General features: G+C 35.8%; 1 protein-coding gene across 1 annotated transcript; it reads right to left on the bottom strand.

The window, feature by feature from the left end:
- Window positions 1-17,536: 17,536 nt before the first annotated feature.
- LOC149203851 (uncharacterized) lies at window positions 17,537-23,598 on the bottom strand. Its single transcript, XM_089402008.1, has 2 exons — window positions 22,182-23,598; window positions 17,537-21,573 (listed from the first exon to the last, which is right to left on the bottom strand). The coding sequence occupies exons 1-2, from the start codon at window positions 23,596-23,598 to the stop codon at window positions 17,537-17,539; spliced, it is 5,454 nt and encodes a 1,817-aa protein (XP_089258134.1).
- Window positions 23,599-26,918: the final 3,320 nt, after the last annotated feature.

Raw genomic sequence — 26,918 nt, 5'->3', positions numbered from 1 at the left:
GTGCCCCTACAATATTAGTTCAAACACTCAATTGACGTGATACTTGGTGATCCATTACTTAATTTCCCAATATATAGACACTCTCTCTGGGAGAATGAGGAAATAAATGTTATATTCATGAGTGTTGATGGAAAAAATTGACGTCATCAACATGTAAGGGAGACCATAAGGTCAGAGTCTCAAATCAGACCCTTTTAAGTTTGTGTTGGTGGTTGTCACTAGTTATATTGGGTCTAGTTACCCCTTCTCCCTACTTGTTGCCTTGTGATGTCTCTAATTTATAATCAATAATAAGAGGAAATTGAACCTAGCCTATTGTTGCATTCTTTCAAGAGAGCAGTCCTTAACTTGAAATAAGGGCTCAATGAAGCCACACCTAAGATTTATCCTACATGAGGAGACTTCTAAAACAAATGAGCACTAAATATGAAATTAAATCTAGATCAATCATGCTTACCATTGTAGAAAACTAATGGAAACTAATCTAACTCGATACTTAGGAGACAACCCCCAAATACCAAGTGCAAGAATTCAATTAACATGGGATTTAACACACTTTGAATGAAAAATTCCCAGTTGTTTAAGAAGTTCTAACCTCTGATATTATAAGTACCATGCATGCTCTATTTTAAATATCTAAGACAATGAAAGATGGGCCAACAAAATGCATAAATAGTTCATATTGTTTAATGAGAATTAAATATATTTCAAATGACGAATTTCTGAGTAAATAATTACTGATAAATTTGATTGAAACATGAGAAAATTGGAAATAAAAGATATATCTACAATTCCATTAGATAAGATAGTTCGTCTAACGAAAAATCATTCTCATATCCAATGGAAGTGCCAAAATATGAAAAAATTGGTACAAATCTATCATTACATAAATGAAATTTGCATTAACAAATAAAATTATTTGCATACAAATTAATAAAGTTGATTTTCTTGCTCAATTTCTCAATGGATCTCTAATAATCTTTCCAAAATCATGAGCTCTGCCACTAGAGAAAATAATTGCAATAGTGCAAGCTCAACCTTAGAAAGAAACACTAGATCTTGAAAAGAAAATCCCCAAACACTCAGATTTGAGTATTCCTCTCTAACTATAACTATAGTTCTCTTTACAAAATTTCTTACAGCATCAAAGTTGCATAAAAGAGGAATTCTTTCTTCGTTCTCCAAACTCATATTTATAACTTACAAGAAATCCTCAGAAACTAAGAGTTGTTGAAAGATTGGTTGAGATATTTGATTTTAGTTGAAAACATCCCTTTGTCTTCTTTGTTGGTTCATTCTTATTGCTTCAAAATATCTCTCCCTCATCCTCTTAAACAAATCTCCTACAAAAACCAGTAAAAATTAAAATTGAAATCAATTAAAAAATGCTCATGAAAATATAAAATACTAATTGAGAAAACTAATCCGCAAATTAAGATTTTATTAAACAAATGCACTAAAAGCAATTTGTACTCCCCATTCATCTTTATAATTATCATTTTGGCCCAAGAGAATAGAATCGAATAAATTTTCAATAGTTAAAAGCTTCAACCAACCAAGTTTTCCCGAAACAAATTTAGAACTTGGTTTTTTGGTGCAAATTTGGACCTCCAATTTCTACGAAATTTTAGACATAGTAAATATTCATATTTTTTTTATTTAATATTTATAGTTTTTTCTGCATAATTTTATATTTCCTATGAACCACCCTAGGAATCATTTAGATGAGTAAATCTTGAGATAGAGCACTCTAAAGTTTGAGTTTCAAATCTCACAATATACTAAAAAATACATAGTTTGGGTAAAAATCTAGGTACATATTAAAGTTTTAATTTAATACAAAGCTTTTTTAAAGAAATTATTTAAAAATAAAATAATTTAAATATAAATATAAGAGAAATTATAAACAAAACAAAACAATTTGAAAAAATATAATAATAAAATAAAAACACTTTTTAAAAAATAAATAAATGAGGGGAACCTAGGCTCACATGGAGTGGGCCCTCCCTCCATCCAATGTATGTATTCAAAATAAACTCTCCCTCTATTAACGCTAAAGACTATGCAAGCCTTTTCGACTCCTCCCATTATGACTTCTGTGATGCCTCCCACTCTAACCCCATCTCATGGATGGGGTCCTAGAGATGATAATATGCGCTCAAGCTTGTATGGCCAGGATGGCTCAAGAGGAATAAGCTCATCATTCATTTTATATATATATTAAATCTAGTAGTTTTGTAAAATAGTTATATAACAATTAAACAATTAATAATTAATAAAAAATTAATTAAATTATTATAAAATAATATTTACAAATTAATTACAATGAATTTAATTAGTCTAGATTAATTAAATAATAATATTTACATAGCTTAACTAAATTAAATTTACAAGATAAAGTAGAATACATTTTCAAGCCTAGGCAGTGAAAATCACTCAACTTTTGGGCAAGCGCTATTTTCAAATCGTAAGTCCAAATTTAGCAAAATTTGAGTCATTGTGAAGATAATGAGAAAGTACACACAATCAAGTTATTAGAGAAGAACGCTGAGAAAAGTAAAAAAAAAATATCACAAAATTAACAAAATCAAAGCATAAAAGAAGTGATATGACAAAAAATTACATAGAGGGTTCCCATATCTTTTGCAAAAATAATTATGGGGGAGTTGTCAACACAACAATGGAAACACATAGGGAAGAAGAAGTTATATCGAATTAAAAATGAGTTTAAATTTAACAAAATGTTGGAGTGATGAATTCCATCAAGCCTTCAAATATTCAAATATTTCCCATGGGTCCCACATTAATAGATCAAGAAATATAAGTTCTAAGAAGATAAGTACTTGAAACAAACTGAGTCTAAACCATGAATCCATGTTTTTAGGGGAATATTTATTTTTTAGTTTTAAGTTTACCTCATGTGAGTGATAGAAGAGATACAAATCAGAATTTTAAAGTAAGCATATATCCATTAATATAAATAATTTCCCTTACTCGACATCACTTCATAGCAAGCGAGCCTGTTCAGTGTCCTGAAAAAGTTATCTTAGTACCACACAAGCACAACCCCACTTCCAATGATTTTGTTCAGTGCCCCAATGATTTTATGTGTGCTTCCCACACAAATGTGTTTTCAACCCTCCTTTACCACCCTTTTGATAAACTTTATTTAGAGAATTACTTTTAGCAATAGGGTGAAGAGGGTGAGGTGGTACAAGAGATTTCAAAGGTAATGGATATAATATTTATAAATTTTTTACTCCCTCATCTTTCCCTATAACTATCAATCTATAAGCTTTTATGTGAAGTGGAGGGATGGGTGAGATTCATTGAGTTAGACTCAAGCCAATTCTTTCCTTGGAAAGATGAACCCTATCACTTGGAAAAGATTAACGTTCCTCCAAGGGAAATGAATTAAGGTGAGAGGACTTAGAATTTAATAAAGATATATGTTTAAGGTAAATAAAGACCAATGAAATTGATAGAATAAAAATTCTCCATTCATATCGACCAATGTTGGGTAAGGAAAATTCTTCCATATAAATATTTGGTAATATCACCAAAACAAATCTGAAACAAAAGTGAAATCGACACATCCCAAAAAATCGCAAATGAAAAAGAAAATAAAAACAAAAAAAGAAAAGTGAAAAGAAAAGTCATATTTAAGAGAAACCACAGCAAGAATATTTATAAAAATGACTCGACAAAAGAAGAAATATGAGGGAAAATATATATGTTTTTTCTTAACATGAGATTTTGATTAATTATATCTCACAGAGTTATAGATAATTAGGCTTTTAATTCAAACAAAGACTTGATAGTAGTTATGAGAGAAAAATAAGTCAAATAAAATGTCTCTCTCCTTGCAAATTGTCCTCCTTTCAAAATTAAACCTACATGTAAAAATTGTTAATGTTTTTTCAATAAAGATGAGGCTCATAGCTATATTAAATGAAATAAAAAGAGAGGTCGAGAGACTCCCTGATTTAGCTTAATCGCAATTTCATCATCATCATAATTGTTTTTTCTTGATGAAAAACAAGAAAAATGAGGATAATGAATTCCAAATCTCAGTAAGAAAAGGTAACATATTTTCAAAGGATTATCGAAGACCTATAAAAATAGAGATTTAGATCAGAAAATACTAAAAAGAGGGTTGCAGCAAAAAGCATAAAGAAAAAGTAACAAATGAAAGCATATGAAATTTTACCTTATAAAAATTTGGTTATGATTTACCTTAAAGGTCTTGGTTTTCTCCAAATTCCAAGTTTTTAAGAAGTAATCTCCTCTTGTGATCCAACTTTAAAATGTAAAGAAAATGCAATTTTAATGAAAAGTACATAGGATTATGATCATTAGGGTTATTAAATCCAATCTAAGGTGAGCAATAATTCTATGGGGAGAAATACTTATGAAAATGAATGATTCCATGTTCAAGAAATAATAACCATCATAATTTCATATTTATGTTAATAAAAATAATGAAACTCTACCCAAAATGTACCTTGCTTTTATATTGCACCTATGATTATTCTCTTTTCCCACTTCTATTTTCAACCATGTTCTTTATATATGCGGATAAATGAAAGAATTATGTTTATATATCAACCCAAAAATTTCCTCATGAAATAAAGCTAAAGTCTCAACCTATGTAGAAATATATATATATATAGATATAGAAAAGAGACGACTTGTACTTTTCATAATGGGCATTATAATGGAGTAGTGTATGTATACAAATCACATGAGCATCCCCAAATCTCATATAAATTAGCATTCAAATCATACTACCTATGCGTTTTCCTAGAAGTTCTCACCAATTTTCCTCGAGCATGGAAGGTGTCATAGTTTAATTTGAATGAGTGACATGTGGGAGCTTTCATCAACTAGGTAGCTAATATATGGAAGAAATGAAGAGTATTTACTAGGAAGATGATCGGGATGATGGGTTTGGGATGATGTCGAAGGGGAGGATGCATGTCCCAATGAAAATTGATGTGAGGATATAAAAATGTCTCGTGTGAGCTAAGCCATCCTGATAACGAGATTCCAGAAGGAACAAGAAGGATATGCATTAAGATTTTCGAGAATGGATAACTAGGATTATGTGGAAAGTGAGGCCTACAAGTGTCCAATAACACATTAGAGTAAGAGAATAATAAGCAGCCACAGGCTAGTGTATGATCAACAATTTTCCTAGATAAGTCATCCCGCCTCTTTCAAAAGAATGAGCAAAGGTAACCTTTGGGGTAAGAGGGACATGATGATGTAGAAAGGAAGCAACAGAAAGAGTGTGAAAGGTAAATTTAAATGCAATCCTAGTAAATGATGAGGGGCCCACAAGTAATGAGATGTCCTGGAATCGTTATTATAGTGTTTGTGTAGAGTGTTAGGTATGAATCTTCCAAGGTAGGTTCGGTAGGGATGACATATTATTAGTAAAGCACGAGGAATAATAAAGGCTTAGTTCACTTTGATATTTACAAAGATATGACACATCATCTTGTGAGAGAGATCCCGGAAGGGAGATAAGAATGCAAGCTCGGAGAGACCAGGATAAATTCATTAAGCCACTTTTTAGGAATATGAATTACATGTTCAAACCATTAACAAAAGTTTTTGAGAGATAAAGGCAAACACTTGATATTTGATTTATTCAATTATATCTTGGTTTTTTCAAATTAGTGAGCGAAGGTAAGCTATGGGGCCATGCCAAGTGTATTTTGCATAAGAAAAAAGGGACCCGCCTATCCTCATTATATCGAAAGGATTAAATCCCATAAGAAATTAAAAAGGACTTCAATGGATTACATTGAGGAAAGTAAGTGGGGGAATGTGTCATGTGGGGATATCAAGGCATAAGAGGAATAATCACGAGTTAATAACATTTCTAGGTAGGAGGTTGAGTGATCCTAGAAATAAGATCTTGGAAATGATGAAAAGTGGGGATAGTGGAAGTTATAGGGTAATAGATGTAGGATGATGTGGAAAGAATTAAAAAGCGAGCTTAATGCATCTGGAGATGGAGAACGCATGTATGATAGGCCCATGTAACAATCTTGTGTAACATCTTGCATCATGCCGCCTACAATAATCTCAAATGAAATGAAATGAGGCATGCTATGAACTTTTGGGGTATTTTTGGCTCAAGAAAAAAAGGCTAACTATGAATAACGATAACCGCTATTGTGAAGAAGTATGACCCAACCCTACTTTAGCAAAGAAAGAATTTAGAAAGAACAGGGTTATGGCTTTGAAGCAAATATGCAAATGAAAAGGGACCATTTTTTTCTCTCCACTGTTGCAAGCTTTTTTTGCATTATTTTCTCACCCAATTAACTTGCTCAATTAAATTCCTTAATGTTTGATAAAATATAGAGTAAGAAAGGATTTATTTCTATGATTAGGTTTCTACCAATGATGCTCAAATAAGTAGCTGCAATAATAAAACAAGCAATACATGATTGAAATTCAATTTATAAGCCTATGAAGCGAAGTAGAGAAAATCACATTTTATCAAAATCTAAAACTCTAATGAACAAATGTACACATCCCTAAGCATGTTTGCATGAAGGTTTTATTTGAATGATTGTGAACAGAACTTTTGTTTCAATAAAATCAAAAGACATGTTGCAAGCTTATTCTTCTCCCTATGTAACTAAATGAAAAATAAGAAGAAAATAAATTTAACTAAACTGCTTCTACTCCTAATTCTATTACATAAACCAAACTAAAGGTAAGTAAAATCATACTTCCAATGAGCCAATCAAATTATTTAATATATGTACATATGTGCACATCAACGTGATTTAGTAGAAAAAGTAAAAATAGTACTAGATTATCAAAAATAAATCTTAGCACACTATGTACATCTATTGCTAAAATATTTACAAAAAAAAACTTATTTACAATTATTCTCTCTTGAAGAGTTTCCTCCAACCAAGTCTCTTTGGATCATGAAAATAAGGGTGAATGCTCATTAGAGATTGGAAGGGGTAAAATGAATGAATATATAAGAAAATGTTAGTGTTACGTATATGCGATAAACTATTAGCAATCTTCTATTGAATTAAATTTTCCAAGCATCCTTTAAATGGATCTTGGATGTCATAATGGAAATTTACTAAACCATTCAAAAGATCTTTAACTAATTATGTGAAATGTCATATTGTGAATTTACACTCTCAAGTGATGACTCATGTCGAAAATGCATTCTAGAAGAAAGAGTAAGTTGATAACACATGAACATTAAATGAAACTGAAAGATTAAAAGGTCTTGATGCTCATGATTAAAGCTTTGAAATCCATTTTCACATTATTCTAGTACACTATGTGTATGTCCAATTTTAAATTGCTCAATATGTTAGCATAGAATATCCAAGAATAGAAAAATAAAAGAAGTATACAAATCTAAAAATGACCACAATAAATGAAGTAAAAACAACAAAAATATATCACCTTTCATAATTATGTTACAATTAATGTTACAACATAGTTGGGACTTGATTACAAAATTATCCTTATCACAAATATTGACTGGAATAATAAAATCAAAATTAATGCCAGCTTATACTTGTGGAAATAATGGAGGCTCAAGATCATGATTAAAAATGGGAATTCAAGAAATGGCACAGCCATAAATAGGAATGCAAAAGTAATCATGATTTGAAAGGGTTTTAAAATGAAACTCTTCAATAGAGAGCTTAGTAAAATGTGAGTCTTCATTTTGAAACATACGAGAACTATCAAGAGTGTGAGGGATTAGTAATGATTGAAATGACTCACTACCCTCGAACTCTAAATATTCATCATAAATTCCTTGACAAATTTCATCAACATTCCCTTCCTTTCCATAATATGTGTCAAAACAAAAAAATGATTGAATAAGTTTTTATCCTTGAAGCAAGAATTGTCATTAAATGACTATTTATCGTATCAAAACTAATTCACAATTAATTTTTTAAAGGATTTATAATAGCTCCTCCATTTTCAACATTATCATTTGTGCAAAGAGGAATTGTTGGATTATTAACAAATGAATTACAATTAGAAAAAAGATCAATATACGAATAAGAGTGACTATTTGAAGAAATCAACCTGAAAATTTCTCGACTTGGAGGAGATTTCTCGCTTTTCATATTGCAAATTTCATATTATTGATCATTTCTCTGAAAGAACACAATTTTTTGAATATTAATGCATGGTTACCCAACTCTTTTTCACTGATCATCAATTTTAGCATGAGAAAATTCAGAAAATGTTGCAGCAAATTGCACAATGTTGGAATTTTCAGTTTGTAATTCTTATTGCTGATTTTCCTGCTAAACATTATTTTCTAAATTTATTGCTTGATGATTTTCATATTTATTTTCAGTTGATTCTTCAAGTATGTTTTCCATATTTTTCTAAAGTTGATTATTAAATTCTTCCAAGCTTTGTGATTGTAGACTAGTAACATGAAAGAGCATCCTAGTTTTCATAAGCACGCATATCATTAGATTATTCAAGTTGAACTATTGTTTGCAAATTGATTGAATTATTATGAACATATTCAAATTGAGCATCATTAATAGATTAATTAGCAACTTGTTTTAGCGATTCTTTAATATCATCTTCAACATTGTAAGTGATATTTACAATTTGTAGGAACTTATCATATATAGTTGATGCAATTTCATCATGATTGAGACATGAAACTTTAGTAAGTGAAATTTCAGTCATGTTAATAGAAACATTAGGTGGCTCATCAAAGCATGAAATTGTTACATTATATGGATTTGGAAAGCAAGGAAGAAAAAATAATTTTATAAAACATCCTATTAAGTGAAATTCAAGAGGTAAATCTTCATATTGAAACTGAAGACAAATTAATTTAAATTTAACTAGGAAATAATCTAATCACTCACCTTCAAATTGGAAAATTACTTCAAGTTGATCGCAGACCTTTTCATAATTGTAATCCTAAACAACATGAAGGAATATTTTTACAAATTCATCCCAAGTGTGTATTGAGGCAAATGGCAATGGTTTACACTAGCCTTTGGCTAAGTGTGTCAAAGTAAGAGTAAACATCTTGCACATAAAACCTTCATCAATATCATAATCATTATAATTCAAAATAAATTGAAGAATATTATCTAAATCTAAGACATTATGCTTACCATTAAATTTTGTCTCTAACAGAAGCTTTACTACCTGAATTGGAGTGGTGGCAGGTGGAAGTCTAGTGAAGAAACTCCAAATAGGAAATTTAGAAGGAGTCATTGGAAATAGATAAAAAAATTAAAATACAAAGACTCCAAGAAGACAACTTATGGCCCTCTTTCTAGCACCAAAAATTTTGATGATGAAAAATGATTTCATCAACATGTAAGGGAGACCACCTCGTCAGGTTTCCAAATCAAATGCTTTTCGGTTTATGTTGGTGGTTCTGACTAGTTGTATTAGGCCTAGTTACCACTTCTCTCTCCTTGCCAGCTAATGATGTATCTGATTTATAATCAATAAGAAGAGAAAATCAAGCCTACCCTCTTGTTGCATGCTTGCAAGAGAGCAATCCTTAAGCTGAATTAAGGGCTCAACCAAGCCACACCTAAGATTGCTCCTACATGAGGATACTTCTAAAAAAATGAGAACTAAATATGAAATTAAATCTACAACAATCCTACTTACCATTACATAAAATTAAAGAAAACTAATCTAATTTGATACTTAGGAGATAGCCCCCAAATACCAAGTGCAAGAATTCAATTAGCATGGGGCTTTAACACGTTTTGATTGATCAATGCCCAAATGTTGAAGAAGTTATAACCTTTGATATTATGAGTACCATGCATGCTCTATTTTAAAGATCCAAAACAATAAAGCATGTGCAACCAAAATCAAAAAATAGTTCATACAGTTTAATGACAATTAAATCTATTTCAAATGACGAATTTTTGAGTAAAGAGTTACTCAGAAATTTGATTGAAACATAAGAGAATATTGTAAATAAATAAAATATCTATAATTCCAATAGATAAGATTGTTTATCTAATGAACAATCATTCTCATATCCAACGTAAGTGCCAAAACATGAAACAATTGGTAGAAATATGTCATTAAATGAATGAAATTTGCATTAAAAAATAAAAGTATTTTCATACAAATTAATAAAATCGATTTCCTTTCTATGTTTCTCAATGAATCTCCAACAATATTTATAAAATAATGAGCTCTACCACTAGAGAATAGAACTACAATAGTGCAAGTTTAGCCTAAAAAACAAAGACTAGACTTTAAAAGAAAATCCCCAAACTCTCAGATCTAAGTGTTCCTCTCTAACTACAATTAGAATTATCTTTACAAAAGTGTTTAGAGCCTCAAAGTTGTAGAAAATATGAACTCTTTCTTCATTCTCCAAACTCCTATTTATAATTTACAAGAAATCCCCAAACATGGAGAGTTGTTGAAAGGTTGGCTGAGATCTCTTTTTTAGGTGAGAAGCGTCCCTTTCGCTTATTTTTTGGTGCACTCTTATTGATTCAAAATATCTATACATCATCCTCTTCAACAAATCTCCTGCAAAAACCAATCAAAATTGAAATTATAATCAATTAAAAAATGCGCATGAAAATAAAAAATACCAAATTGAGAAAATGAATTCCCAAAGTAAGATTTGATTAAAAAAAAGCAATAAAGAAACTTTTTTCTCTCCACTGATATTTGTAATGATATATTTTGTCCAAGAAGACAAACTCAAATGAATTTGGAACAACAAAAGCTTCAACCAACCAAATTTTCCCAAAACAAATTTAGAAATTGGATTTTTGGTACAAATTCGTAGCTGCAACTTCTGCTAAATTTTAGGCATAGTAAATATGCATATTTACTTTATTTAATATTTCAATGCCATTCTCCATAATTTTATGTTTCCAACGAGTTATCTTGGGCCTCATTTGGTTGAGTAAATCTTAAAATAGAGCCTTTCAAAAATTGGGTTTCAAAACTGACAATGTACCAAAAAAATACACAATTTAGATAAGATATTGACATTTTATTAAAATTTTGATTTAATACAAATAAAAAAATATTATTTAAAAATAAAATAATTAATATTAAAATTAAATAGAAAGTATAAATAAAAAACAAAATAATTCAAAAAATAACTGAGGCGGTTCATGGTTAAATGGTTATAACAGTATGAAGAGAGGAGGAGGGGGAGGGAGGAGTCAGGATCACATGGTTAAATGGTTATAACAGTATGAAGAGAGGAGGAGGGGGAGGGAGGAGTCAGGATCACGTGGAGTGGTCCTTCCCTTCATCCAATATATGTATTAAATATAAAGCCTCCCTCTATTAATGTTAAAACTATGCAAGCCTTTTTAGCTCCTCCCACTATGACGTCCCAAAGATGTTAATATCGGCTCAAGATGGTACCATCGGGGTGGCTCGAGCAAGATGAGTTCATAAATAATTTCCTTTTTGTTTTTATATAAACTATGTATTATTATATATACAATAAAGTTTTCATATATAAATAGATAAGTTTTGATTCTAGTGTTTTGTGTAATAGTTACATAAAAATTAAATAAATAAATAATTAATTATAAATTGGAAATTAATTCAATAGTTATAATTAATATCTACAACTTAATTATAATTATTTTAATTAGTCTAGGTTAATTAAATAAATAATAATATTTACATAGTTTATATTAATTAAATTTATAAAATAAAGTAGAATACATTTTTAAATCCAAGTGGTGAAAATCACTCAAACTTTGAACAAGCATCATTTTCAAATAGTAAGTCCTAATTCAATGAAATTTGAGTCGTTGGGAAGCTAGCGAAAAACCACACACAATGAGGCGATCAAAACAGAAAAGTAAGAAAAGTAAAAACCAAGCACAAGGAAGCAACCACTCCCTAATTTTGCAAGAACCAACTTGCAAGAGCACCAACCACTATTTGTTTTGTTGGAACCAAAGAACCAACTCCTTGATTCACAAGCACCAACTTACAGGATGCACAGACCCCCAAGTTGTTTCTCAAGCACCAACCTAATGGAAGCACCAAATCCCTAGATTGTAGGCACCAACCTGTTGAACCATGCAAACCCCTTTTTCGTTCATTTTCATACTTGATTCAATAACTGCTTTGTTTTGTCAACATTGCTACTCACTTCTTTAGCTCTCTTTTAGCCTAATATATCACAATTCACTCACCATCCTCATTCTCTTTCCCTACTCTAAAACGCACATCATACTTAGATATGATCATAGATCTCTAGATCATATCAACACAATATCTCACAGTATCAGCCCTTTCAACACTCATTCCTCTCATCTCTTATCCTTCTTAAAAAAAGGTTCTTTATACATGCTCCCTCTATCAATCTTGGCATATTTAGACATTTTTCCATCTTAGTCACTTAGACTTCTTAACTCATATTGCTTACTTAGACACTTGGCCTTCTCGCCTCTCCATTATCTCAACTTAATAACTACTCCTCATATAGTCCATTCTCACTAAAATCACACTTAATTCAACATTGTATGAAATAGAAAATTCTGTAAGACTTTTTTATAACATAAGTAGGTATCACATTGAATTTCTCATGGTTCGAGAAGGAACTATAGCATGCAAACAAAGCTCAAGTTATTTTTTGATATGACTCACCCTTCCTATAGCTTTATTGTACATACATAGGACTCAAAGGGCCTTGATTACTGATTTGCACTACCTTAAACATTTTCTCATTAAATTCTTTGTGGCATAAGGAATAATTTGGAGTGCCTTACTCTATCTCAAACTGGAAATTCATTATAACATGTATAGATCGATGAGGAGAACCATCAATAACCCCATTGACTCTAACAACTCCACTAACTGCTAATCTTCCATAATCATACCAGTGCTAAGAACATTGCATATCATGAAGCATCCATAACTGAAGTCACACACAACACTGCTTCATTTAAAGCTTTATATTGGTGCGTACTACACCTCTTCTTTACTATGATCCTTGACTATAATTTCAAAATCTTATGAAAACTTGTAATTGAGTCAATTCCTTAAGCCCTTTAGCCCTCCTTTGCATGTGAGCTGGTGCAAAAACCATAGGAAAGTAGTTGGAGCTGCTTAACTTTATCTTGTCAACCAAGCTTCGAATCTTAAGAATTGGAATCATATGTCTCAGCGTCTAGGACCAAGGATTATCGCTCTAGTTTAGCGACCCCACACCAATAATAGGTTTGGGGATCCGATCGTTTTACCAGATTGTAACGAGGGTGAATCCTTGAATGCCTGAAAAACCCGAATAACTAGAGTTTGAGCCCATTGCATCATTTATTTCCATTAAACACCACATTGTTACATTTATCACCAATTGGTACCACTGCAAATAGGATTTTGGGAGATGTTTAACTTGTAAGTGGTTTGTAAGCCTTACCCTCTAAAAATATGAACTATTGGGGTGAAATACCATAAATTATTGTCTCTCCTGAGCTTGTCCTATATCTAAGCATTATTGACACTTAGTCATTTTCCAATGTTTCATGGGAAAACATTGCACAACATGACCCCATGGTGTGATTTCCAACATTAGCCACCACATCTGATGATGTCACTTGTCCTGTAGTAATTGGTCCATGTTGTCATGTTTCCATGTCATTTATCTCTATGCCATGTCATAAGCATGGAAGAAAGGGGGTCCTTAGGCCTTTTTGAGGGTATGGGTCATTTTCCTTGTATGTTTAAGATACGCACTCAAACTAGAACTAGCCTAAATAGCTCAAATGACTATGGCCCCCTACATGTTCAGGGATTCAAGACTCGAATGGCCTAAACTAGCCCAAACTGGCTCTTTTCCTTAACTAACTTCTAGAATTTAAAATGCATTTTCTCATCAATCCTTAGGAGATATTCTAAGCGCCATATACCATTGGAAATGTATGTCTAAGGCCTATCGATATAATAACTTTGCAATAGTATTTGAGTTGATCCGCTGGACTAAAAAAAGCTTCAAATATATGTCATTAGCCACTAAAATTCTACAAAATCCAAACACACATCAATGATTGTTTGACATCAGTGACTAATGGTCAAAAGTCTAATGTGCGTGCTTAAAACTTAAATATTAATATAATAAAATATTAAAAAAAATTCATTTTTTATTTTCCTTTAATATCATCCATCTGAAGAATGCCATATATATTGTGAAGTCGATATGCGATCGAAACTATTTTATAAATGGACATATAACTCGTCAAAGTTCTAATGTGGAGGCTCATAAGATATATTAAGTAATAAGCTAAGAATATGAGTGAGAGGGTAAAGCATGTTGCATGCCCTATAGGTCTACCATGGTAAAGTAGAGTTAGGTACGTGTTCTAAAAGTGTGTCTCAATTAAAAATATGAAATTTTGTGGATATTTATAATAAACCACCTTGAGTGAGTAATTTTAATAGTGTTATATGCATTATTGAAATGAGTAGTTATGTTTTAAGAAGATGTGTTTTTTTTTAAAGTTGAAATTTAGAAATGGTAAATAATGTACATTTTTATAAACTTTTATAGTTAAATTGTTGTATGGAGGTGAGCTTTTTTGTTTCACAAAAAAGGGGTTTCATATACTAAATTGGATATAAGTGGAATGAGTCTAATGGTTAAAAGCATGTGTTTCCTCCTAAAAGATCACAAGTTCAAGTCTATATAGGGGTAGAGTATATATACCTCCATAAAATTTAGCATTAAAATTATTATGAGGGGGTTCCCCTATCCCTTAAACAAGAGAGTTTAATACAAAGAGTCTCATACAACAATTTGGTATCTTACTTTATTATTATTATTATATGAGTATTTTGGTTAAAGGTATAGAGCTATATCAGAATTTAGTAAACAATAAGTACTCATTTTTTCATAATGGATTAGGATGGTAACAAATAATAAGGTTGAAAATATTGTATGTTTTCAAAAGTAAAGCTTCTCTCCATGAGTACATGCATTATTATTGTGATTGAGGACTTATTATTATTCCTTTTTGCAACAAAATAGCTATCTCTCCATCATTAATTATAAGAATGATTGTTGGAGCCAAGGTTGTCGTTCAAAGCTTCAAATAATCGACAAGAGTTAATGCACTATATTCTAATATCACAACAATGATTGGCACTCTTAAATAATAGTCATCATGATGTCAGAGAAAGGTGGGCTAGTCAATTTCCACATAGTGAAACTACCCATGACTATAAGGTACATCTCTTCCCATAAGTAGTGGGGGATGTTTTGGGATGGAATCCCATAGTGTGAAAGCATTTGAACAAGGGGAAGACTCCACTTACCCCTATTATATTAATATATGCATTTAGAGATGTTATTATTTCCATCATCTCTCTATTGCTTGGTCATTTGTCACCATCTTAACTCCACACGCACAAGGTAAAGGAGGTTTTTCATTATAGTGCCCTACACATTCCTTCCAACACAAGAATGATGGTGGTTATTCTTTCACTTCTTCTCACTTGAATGGTTATAAGTTTCCATGACTCTTCCAACAATATATGGTTGCCCTCTTTGGCCACCTTACTCTTTCTAAGAATCCTAGTCTTGGTTTCTTGGCTCAACTTCCTTGGTGCTAGACTATCATGACACCTTCAAACTATGTATGTAATTTATTCCATCTAGAAAATTAGAGGTACTCTCTCTGAAAATCCAAATTTGGAATGGTCTCTTGGGTAGAAATGAGTTTCCCTTTTTATTTATCTTTTTGGTTAAAATGGTTCATCGTTGTTGCCAATGCTACATTATTGCTATATTTAAGAACCTTAGAACGGGCTTCAGACATCATGAAAGCTCAATAAAACAAACCTTCAATGTTGTCATTTATATTTCCATTTTGACACATGGGTCTAAGGCCACAATCAATGTTGTGAGTGGAAATAGTGATATTACCATGGAGTGGTAGGACATTCAGCACCACCTATATTGGTTGCTTGATTGGAAAACCAAAGTAGGAGTTACCATGAAAAACCTTGGAGGCAAAAACATAAAGCTAGAAGCCTCTAGAAATATGAAAAAAAACTATTATATCAACCTTTTTGTAATAAAAGACATTACCATTTGTTCACCTCATATATCTATATATATATATATATATATATATATAGAGAGAGAGAGAGAGAGAGAGAGAGAGAGAGACTTTTGCTTAAACTATCACTTTAAGTTTTATTCATATATATGAAGCCATATTAATGTCAATTGCATATTTGGAATATTTTGAAAATTTAATAGACATGAGAAAACATATCCATTAGATTTCCAAAATATTTTGAAATCTATAATCAATTTAAACTCAAATTATATATTATTAGTAAATCAACTTATTTAGTAATATCAAAAATGAATATTAAAAATAAAAATAAAAAATATTTCTATAATTTAAAATTTTGTAAAAAATTTCAAAAATACTTTTTTTTTTTATACCACATGGTGAATCGGTAACTGCCTGGCCTAATCTAGGGGAGACCCAAGATCAAACCTCAACACTGCCACTATAACACCAAGAGCATAACCAACCACCTGCAAGTCGGGTATACTAAGTTCCTATGATTTTAGCAAGAGCAGACTCAATGGGAAAGGGGAATCCGCCCCTCTAGCCGCCGCCACAGCAGGTCATTGTACTCAATGAGATTTGAACTCCAGTCTGCCTGGGCATCGCCCATGTGACTTATTTTTTACTATAAAGGTCTACCTTATTTTTAGGCCAGTACCTTTGGGTGAGAGAGCACACACTTTACCCTACAAAACAGTTAATACTTTATAGTTGAGTCTTTATTACTACCTTTCCTTTAAAAGTTATAATCTCAAAAGTTAGTATTTTTGCTATAAAGGTCTAGCTTATTTAAAGGTGAGTACCTTTGGGTGGGAGGGCACACACTTGATCTTACAAAATGCTTAATACTTTATAGTTGTGTCTTTATTAATGCCTTTCCTTTTAAAGTTATAATCTCAAAAAAAAGATGTTTGTTACTTACAAATTATAGGCACATATTTAAGATGGATCTATGTTTTATAATATTAAATTTTTTCTTAAACTATTATTTTAAGTTCTATTCATATATAGGAAGCCATCTTTATGTCTTTTTTTTTCCCGTAGAAAAAGTCGTAATTTCTATTAAGTCAAGAGAAATTACATTCTGTAGATGCTGAGCATATGCATACTGAGGCTAGTTGCCTCTCCGGGCCTCTTTAAGAGACTGTTAATTGTTCCAAAAAAACTGAAACAGATAAACTTTCATGAAAGCATTCTTCTCCCCAAACTGTTTGTCCACGCAGGGAGTTTGGAGAGGTATATGTCAAAAATGATCATATAGTGAGAGATAAACACATTCAGGATTCCTTTGCAGTGGGGCTGTAGCTCACTGCCCAAAATATAACAGCAGAAAGTAAATAGCTATGTATGTCCGCCATGGTCGGTTACTGATCATATACAACAGTTTATATAAAAAAGACATGAAAAAAAAAACCAGTATTTTAAGCATGTTGGGACCCCTTTCAAATATGAGCATCCCTTTGTGCCTGGTAGTCATCAAAGGGCCTGTGATAGTGTTGAAAGAAGGTTCCATCCAAATCTTCTTGAATTAACCAGTCCGCTTCTTGCCTCTGTGCTGCTTGCTTGGAAAGGTGGTCCGCCCGAGAGTTGCGCTCCCTGTATATATGGCGACAGTCAAAAAATTCAAATGCATCTGTTAGTCTGAGTGCCTCATCCAGTATGTGTCTCAATGAGAAAGCAGAGCAAGTGGATTTTCTGGTGAGCCAATTGCAAACTATCTTTGAATCTCCAAACAGTTGAAGTTTTGTACAGCCTTTCTCAAGTGCAAAAGAAATGAGGTATTTTGCGGAGGAGAGTTCAGCATAATTGTTTGTGCCTCTTCCCAGGGGAATTTGAATCATGTAGTAGTGATTTTCTCTCAGATATAGGAGAGCTCCCCCCCCACAGCTTTCCTCTTGGGCAGAGCCATCAAAGTATGCCCAAGGGAAGGATTTGTCAATGAGTTCAGGGGTAATGGTCCGAGGGGGGGGTGGAGGAGGGTCTTCAGGTATGAGGGCAAGGTCAGCAAACATGTGGGCAATAATGACTGGCCAGTGGGGAGGTTTCTGATCAAAAATTGCACGGTTCCTAGCGGTCCAGATAGACCAGCACATGAGGAGAGGGATATTCTTGTTCTTTCCAGAGTGCTGTTCCTGCCAGTTTGTCCAGGCCTCGAAGATTGTTAAGCCATGCCATTGATGGAGGGAGGGGGAGAGTAAAAGGAGAGCAGACCATTGTTCTTTAACTACCGGACAGGTGAGGAAGAGATGTTCTGTATCTTCGTCGTTCCTTCTACATAAGTGGCACCAGAATGGTCCATAGAAGGATCTCTTCTTCAAGTTTGCCCCCGTTGGAATTTTATTGAACAGTATAGCCCACATGAGGAGTCTCGTTCTTGGTGCTGCCTTGAGGTGCCAAATTGCTTTCCACCACTGCTGTACATTGTCTGGCTGAAAGGTGTGCATTAACTGTAGGTATCCCTCCTTTGAGGAGTATGTACCATTTTTGGCTAGAGCCCAGACAATCTCGTCTTCCCCTTCTGTAATTCTGATGTGAGCTTGTGTGAGAGCCTCTGTGAATGCCTCCCATTCTTGTCTCCAGGGGATCGGAATATGGAGGTCTTGTGAAGTCTTCCAGGCCTGGTGGAGAAGGCTGGAGTTTTCTTGGTCTGCGATATGAGCAACATGAGTAGCACCATGGTCCCTTAGATGTGCTAGGAGCTGTCCTGATAATCTATGCATGTTTCCACATCCAATCCAGGGGTCAATTCCTAAGCGGACAGAGTCTCCCTGTTTTATCCTCCATGTCAGACCCTCCCGAATTAGGGGAAGAGAATTTATGACTGCTTTCCATATGATGGAATGTCTGCCATTACCCCTTTGGTCCCTGCGAATCCAGCTGTAGATGCTTTCTGGAGCAATGTATTTTTCCATGACCACTTTCCTCCAGAGACTATTTGATGTAAGGAGCTGCCATCCCAGTTTTGCTGCCAGTGCCTTTGCAAATAGGTCTAATCTCTTTATTCCCCAGCCTCCCCATTTTTTCGGTCTTGCAATGGTGTCCCATTTTACCCAGGCAAAGAGATTTCCCTGTTTAGATCCCTTCCATAAGAATCTGCAGCATATTCTTTGTAACCTGGATAGAATCCCTCTTGGTATCCAAGCCAGGGACATCCAATACACCGGCGTTGCTTCCAGCACAGCTTTGATAAGAGTAAGTCTTCCAGCCCTTGTGAGGTATCTATTATACCAGACATTGATCCTTTTTTCCACTTTAGTTATTAGCCAGATCCAATCGGCTATTCTGTACCCTCCATGTTTCACCCTGAAGCCCAAATACTTTAGCCCTTCCTCCATAGGCTGTATGTGGAAGGGGAAACGGTTTTTTGTGTAGATGACTTCTTGTGGGGTGCACCCAAACACTGTTAAAGTAGATTTCTGAACATTTATTACCATCCCCGTAGCTTTCTGGAAAAGATCAAAAACCTGTTGGAGTGCCGATGAATCCGCCATGCTTCCATTCAAGAAGATCAATACATCATCCACGAAAAGTAGATGTGTCAGGGAGCAATTATCCGAGATTTTGATCCCTTTGATTCGGCCTCGACTGTGTTCTGATGCAATTAATCTGCTTAGGCCTTCCATTATGAGCAGAAAAAGGAGGGGGGATAGGGGACAGCCCTGCCTGAGGCCTCTTTCTGCAGAAAAAAAGGGGGTGGGGGTGCCATTGAGGAGGACACTGAAAGGTACATCGGAGATGCAACTCATGATCCTCTTAATAAAGAGGAAGGGGAACCCCAGATGAGTAAGTAGCATTCTGATGTATAGTAAATTAACCCTGTCAAATGCTTTTGAGAGGTCCACCTTGAGAATCATGCCTTTTAGATTTTTGCTGTGCAAAGAATGAAGGAGTTCTTGGGCTGTGCCTATTGCTTCATGGATCTGGCGATTGTGAAGAAAAGCAAACTGTTCAGAGGAGATATTGGCCGAGAGAATGGGCTTGATTCTGTTGGCTAGAATCTTAGCCAATATCTTATAGAGGCAGTTGCAGAGTGAAATAGGCCTAAATTCATCAAATGACTCAGGCTTATCTGACTTGGGAATGAGGGCTATGAAAGTGGCCTTTATGCTCGAGGGAATGGATCCATTTAGACAGCAGTGATTGATAGCTTTGAGGATGTCATGCCCTAGCAGCTCGAAGAAAGCAAGATAGAATTCAATGGTCCATCCGTCGGGGCCCGGGCTCTTGTCCTTTTGGAATCCCTTCATGGTGGCTTCCAATTCTTCCAGAGAAATGTCTTTTGTGAGCTCCTCAGCATCATCCTCCTCCACAAATCTGGGAAATAGCTCTGCCACCCTCATGATTTCTAACAGACTTGCTTGTCCTGGGGCCTTGTATATGTTCCTGAAGTGCGCAGTAGCTAGATGAGCTAGTTCTCCAGGTCTTCTTACCAAATATCCTTGTTCATCCTGTAGTTCCCATATAGTGTTGATCGCCTTCCGCCCATTTGCAAATCTGTGGTAAAACTTAGTGTTCTCATCCCCCTCCTTGAGCCAAATGGCTCTGCTTCTTAGTCTCCAGGAGTCCTCTCTGTCTCTAAGAATCTGTGACCTCTGTTTGATTAAGTCATCGTACCCGGATTTCTGATCTGGGGATAAGAAGGTGCCATCAGAGTGGGATTCCAGAGCCTCGATGGCTTGTTCCGCCTGGGATATTGTTTGATCATCCATTTTTCTCTTCTCTTTTGCCCATTCTCTTGAGATCACTTTGACCTCTGCTAGGTTCCTGACAAAACCAGTGGCTGGGTCTAAATCCTCAGGTATCGGATGGGATTTCCAGAAATCCGATATCAACTTGATGTAGGAGGGGTCCCTGAGCCAAGTTGCATTGAACTTAAAAGGAGCTTTCTGGGTCAGTTGTCTCGCTTCCAATTCCAGGTATATGGGCCTATGGTCAGAGATTCCACCACTTCCTACCCATTGTCGAGATCTAGGGTGATGAGTACAGAGCCCTTCTTTCATGATAAAACGATCCAGTCTTCTTGCTAGGCTTTGTTCCCCAGCTCTGTTGTTCTTCCATGTGTACTGGATCTTTGCAGTGGGAAGATCGACCCAGTGGTGATCTTCAAGGAGTTGCCCAAAGAAATCAGAGAGGGGATCTATTTGAGCAAGATGGCCCCAGGATTCAGAGAAGCCAATAGAGAAGTTTAAATCTCCACCCAAAATAATGTTCTCTGCCTGGAGTAGAGGGGAGCCAAGGAGTCTATTCCAGAAGAGCTCTCTGTTTTGACATGGACCGTAGACATTGATGATTTGTAGATTTTCCTCCAGATCTTTAGAATATATTTCTGCCCCCAAAAAACCCCCTCCACCCCAGATGTTCTTAAGCAGGATGGTGTTGTTCTTGAGACCTATAGCAATGCCCCCTGACCGGCCAGAAACATCAATAGCTGAGAAGGTCCACCCAGGCAGCCAAGAGTTAAGGGTGGAGGAAGCAGAGTCTGCATTACATAAGGTTTCTTGTAGGAAAATGATGTCAACAGGATTAGAGAGTAGGAGTCGCTTCAGGGCCGATTTTTTTTCCGGGCTGGCCAACCCTCTGCAGTTGAAGGACATAATTTTCATGGAGGGGGATGGGGGAGGGTGTCCTGTGCTCTAAGGGCCCTGTCTAGAGTCTGTTGTTTGCCAAGGAGGACCTCCTCCTCCGTTAGCTTTTGAGAGATCGACTTTGAGGATGGTCGACCGCGCCCCTGCTTGGGCGGGATGATATGGGGGTCCATAATCATCCCAATGGAGTCCGAGACATTCAGCTTCGTAGTCGAACGGGTGGGATACCTCGGGGTAGAGTTAACCGAGGGGGAGGGCGAGGGGATAGTAGGGTGGGGGAAAGAGGGGATCGAGGAGGGGAAGGGGAGGCCAGATGGCCTAGGGATGGAGCAGGAGACATAAAGAGATTGGGGAGGGGGATGAGGAGTGCAAGAGACCTTGACCAGGTCGAGGGCCGAAGGGGATGAGGGGGGGGGGATACAGATAGGGGGGGGCATGCCGGATGCCGATAAACTCAAAGATGCAATGTGAGAAATAGAGGTAGATGATAAAGAGGACGTACCCGAGGAGAATACAGCTCCTTTTGCAGCTTTGGAGCGCGTCATTGGAGGAGATGGAGGCCGAGCCTTGTTTGTAGCTTGCTTCTTGCGACGAGGTGCAGGAGGAGCCTCCACCGTGTCCGATGGGTTTACTTGGTCCCGCCGAGGTGCCATGGTCGCCTGAGGGTTTGGAGCATCTTCAGTGGCTGGCTGTTCCATGCCTGTAGCATTTTGCTGGGTCTTCTGCAGTAGGGGGCAGTCCTTAAAGAGATGACCCACCTGGTGGCATCTTCTGCATCTGTATGGGATGCCCTCATAATCCAGCTTCTGTTTTCTTGCAGTGGATTTCCAATGAATGGCAATGTTTTCCGGCACTCCCCCTCTGGTGTCCATGTGCACAAGGATCCGTGCATAAGCCAGCGAACCCGTCGAGATGTATGATTTATCGGACTCCATGTAAGTCCCCAGCGCATTCCCAATTCTCTTAAATATATCTTCCGACCAGTACTGCAAGGGCAACCCCGGAAGCCTGACCCAAATCGGGCCGATTCCTAGCAGCTCCGTTTCCGGGTCGAAAAGGGGTGTCCATCTCTTGAGAAGGACAGGAGATTTCTCAAAATTCCAGAACGAAGAAAGAACCCAGCTCGTGTGATCCGCCCATGCAAATATTAGGGCAAACCACCCTCGCACGAATGTCTGCACCGATGGAATGTCCACGAGGTATTTCCCCCAAATCTCAGTCGCCCATTCCTTTAATTTTGCCGCAGTGGCATGTCTGCCTCTGATCCGTCCCACGAGAACACAATCTGCCAGATCCATGGCTTCTCCCCACCTAATATCCTCTTCCAGACGCAGGAAAGCGTCCTCCGCCGACGATTTGAAACAGCGCTGCTTCTTGGCAGGGCGGGAGGACATACGTCCCAGGTTTACCGTCGCCTGTGAGCCCTGAGGGGGGGGGGGGGATGGGGGAGGGGGGAGTGGGCTTGATCCGAGGGTGGGGAAGGCTTCAGGGAGGGGAGGGACCTCGTGGTAGCTGCCGGAGGGGACGGGGGGGACCGAGGAAGGGTTTGATACCGATAGGGGGGGGTTTTCGACCGAGATGGGAGGGTTTGCTGGGATGTGAACAGGGAACTCCGTGGAGGATACCGGGGGCAGGGAAAGGGGGGGAAGAACCGGCGAATGGTTAACTCCGTTCGGGGAGGGTTGAAAACAGTCAGCCAAGAAACCCAGAGAGGCCGGTGAAGGGATCGCAAAGGAATTCCAAGAGGAGGGTTCACCAGGATAAAAGGAGGTGGGGAGAGGCGGGTCAGAAGGGGGCGAAAATTGCTCGAAGCTAGCTGATAGATTCGCACTGTGCAGACCCCCAGATGAAAACGTGGAGCGCCAAATGGAGCTTTCCGCCAGCGGGGACTCCGAATAATCCACCTCCTCTGAGTCCATGGTGACAGCTGCTAGATACCCTTCTCGGAGAGCTGGAAACCGCCCGGAGAGGAACTCCTCGAAACCTGTTAACCGCTATGCGTCGGCACCAACGGCGGGAGAGGCCGATCAATGTGAGCAGGTTCCGATGCAGCAGGTCGCTCTTACCGTTACAGTGATAACGACTTCCACCAAGAGCTGTCGGCCGATCTAAGGGGGAGGCGCCGTTCCGATGCGGGTTAATCAGGTGAATGCCAAGCTGTGGTAAATGAAAATGACAGAAGTAAAATGGGAGCATAAACGGAGGAGCGAGGGTAAAAAGATGGAAGAGGGTCACGGGACGCAAGAGCCAGGTGCCAGCTCGAAACACGAGGGAGAAACGGGACGGGGGTACGGGGGGAGATGGGGTTCACAGAGCCGTAGGACGGCCTGCAAACCCCAGTCAGGGGGGAATCATGGCTAGGGTTGCAGGGTAGCTAGGGTTGCAGAGCCTCAGGCCCGTGAGAGGATTCGATCATTCGGATTCCTACCAACTATATTGATATAGAAGCCATCTTTATGTCAATTGAATATTTGGAATATTTTGAAAATTTAATAAACATGAGCAAACATGTCCTTAGATTTCCAAAATATTCCAAAATCTATAATTAATTAAAGTGAAAATATAGTAAATCAAATTATTTGGCAATATAAAAATGATTACTAAAAATAAAAATAAAAATAATTTCTTTTTATAATTTTAGTTTTTATAAAACTTTTCAAAAATATTTTTTTTTCCATAAAATCTACCTTCTTCTTAGGTGAGTATGTCTGGGTCAGAGAGCACACACTTGACCCTACAAAACTCATAATACTTTATAGTTGAGTCTTTATTAGTGCCTTTCTTTTCAAGTTCTAATTAAAATAAAAAAATTGGTTGTTACTTAAAAATCATAAATGCATATTTAAGATTTATCTATGCTCTTGAAAATCTTAAACTTTTACTTAGACTATTACTTTAAGTTTTATTCATATATATGAAGTCATCTTTATGTCAATTGCATATTTGGAATATTTTGAAAGTTTGATAGGTATGAGCAAAAATGTCCATTAGATTTCCAAAATATTCCAAAATCTATAATCAATTTAAGGTCTAATTATATATTATTAGTAAATCAACTTATTTAGAAATATTAAAAATGAATATTAAAAATAAAAATAAAAATAAATCTTTTTATAATTTTAATTTTTGTAAAACCTTTCAAAAATTATTATTTTTTAACTATAAATGTCTACCTTCTTTTTAGGTGAGTACCTTTGGGTCGCAAATCACACATTTGACTCTACAAAATACTTAATACTTTATAGCTAAATATTTATTAGTTCTTTTCTTTTTAAAATTATAATCTCAAAAAAAATATGTTTGTTACTTAAAAATCATATATATATATAATTTCATAAATACTTACTTTTAGGTGAGTACCATTGGGTCGGAGAGCACACACTTGACGCTACAATACACTTAATACTTTATAGTTGAGTCTTTATTACTATCTTTCCTTTCAAAATTATAAATTCCAAAGTTTTTTTGTTTGTTACTTAAAAATTATAGATCCGTACTTAAGACGGATCTATGCTATCATAGATCTATACTTAAGATGGATCTATGTTGGATAATATTATTGTTTTTCTTAAACTATCACTTTAAGTTTTATTCATATACATGACACCATCTTTATTTCAATTGCATGTTTGGAATATTTTCAAAATTTGATAGACATGAGAAAACATGTCCATTAGATTTCAAAAATATTCCAAAATCTATAATCAATTTAAGCTCAAATTATATATTATTAGTAAATCAACTTATTTAGCAATATAAAAAATTTATATTAAAAATAAAAAATTAATTTCTTTTAATTTTTGTAGAACATTTCAAAAATACTTATTTTTTATTATAAAACCTTACTTTCTTTTAAGGAGAGTATTGTAACAGCTAAACAAGAAACTTATGAAATAAACGTTAAAAAAAAAAAAAATTACCTACACCCACCTCTGGCATTGGTTACAGGACCTGTCATATCTTACGGACTTTATTACGTACATTTAATATTTGGGCTCGTAGAACTGGGTAGCTCTTAGGTATATCTTGTGTGTTTTTATAATACACAGATTACAAAGTGGACTTGGAGATTGGATTTTAATGCGTATATGAGCTCTCATTATTTCTTCATCCCTACCTAGGCTTTGACCTGTTGGTTGTTGTACCCAAAGACATACAGAATAAGACTAATCCCTAAGGCTGTACGCGCCTACCAACTGGTTTCACCTGCTTGTGACAGCTGCTCTACTTTGTGTCTGTTGATCTGGTCCAAATGATCCGACGACGAAGGGAGTTTAGGGTTTAATCCCCTAACCAACTCTTCGCACTCGCGTTGGTAGTCTCATCGTTGTTGCTGCTTCGAGGGTTCTTGTTGCTCTGCGATGGTTTGAACTGTTGAGGGTCTACCTTCTAATCCTTCTAAGTGTTGTGATGGTAGCAGTGGTCATACCTACGGTGGTAGGTATCCCCAACGAGCTGGTAGTCTATCATTTATTTTGTTTGCACAGTATGAAATCAGCTGTTGTTTGGGGTTTCGGTTTGGTACGACATTTAACGTTTCGCCTCCGCTGCACAGGGATAGTTTGAAGGGCTTCTAATGTTGCAGGGAATACCTGGTTCCAAGGGATACTTCCGGAAGGTAAACCGCATTTGCATAATCCCGCAGTTTGCGAAGATTTGCCTCTCATTGCTAAAAGGTTATAGATTGATTTTATCGTTTCGTTCTTTTCTTATTGGAGTTCGTTGTTATCACACGGGTGGACCACACAAAGCAAAAACCCTCCCCTCTCAGGTAAGTGCTCCTCTTTTGGCATTGTTCTTTAGCCTATACTGTAAATTTGAATGTATACTAAATTATTTACTTCTAGTATTTGTATCAGGTATTCACATATCATTTCTCAGATATTTATTTGACTAAGACTACTACCCTCAAGGGCTTAAGTGCTTACGACGTCTCTGTTGATTTCCAGGTTGGAACTTTCACTTTTGGTGCATGAATTTAAGTTATAAAAATGTTTAATTGTCTGGGAATAGAGGTCGAGTCCTTGGCCAAGCTTTAAGCTGAAACTGGCTTGAGTTTTTGGGTTTTAGTTATTTAACAATATACAGTAATTGATTGAATATTGTGCATGGCACTTATAATTTTGTGAAAGCTCCATACTTTTAATCGACAGAGGGTTTTGGGGGTTTCTTTCCTGGTGTAATGTCATGAGTTATTTATATATATATATATATATATATATATATATATATATCTATA

This window comes from Pinus tabuliformis, chromosome 2_1, assembly GCF_031772625.1.
Source record: "Pinus tabuliformis cultivar Carrire ecotype Pingquan chromosome 2_1, CPIR1, whole genome shotgun sequence".
NCBI classification, from domain to species: domain Eukaryota; kingdom Viridiplantae; phylum Streptophyta; class Pinopsida; order Pinales; family Pinaceae; genus Pinus; species Pinus tabuliformis.
Note: the sequence above shows the minus strand (reverse complement) of the source record. Positions and strands in the feature narration are given on the sequence as shown.

Bases quoted from the DNA above. Each gene is read 5' to 3' on its own strand.
- LOC149203851 (XM_089402008.1), bottom strand. From the start codon at position 23,598: ATGGACTCAGAGGAGGTGGATTATTCGGAGTCCCCGCTGGCGGAAAGC. The intron at 21,574-22,181 runs GTACGTCCTCTT...TATGTAATGCAG, and splicing joins AGGAGCTGTATTCTCCTCGG to ACTCTGCTTCCTCCACCCTT.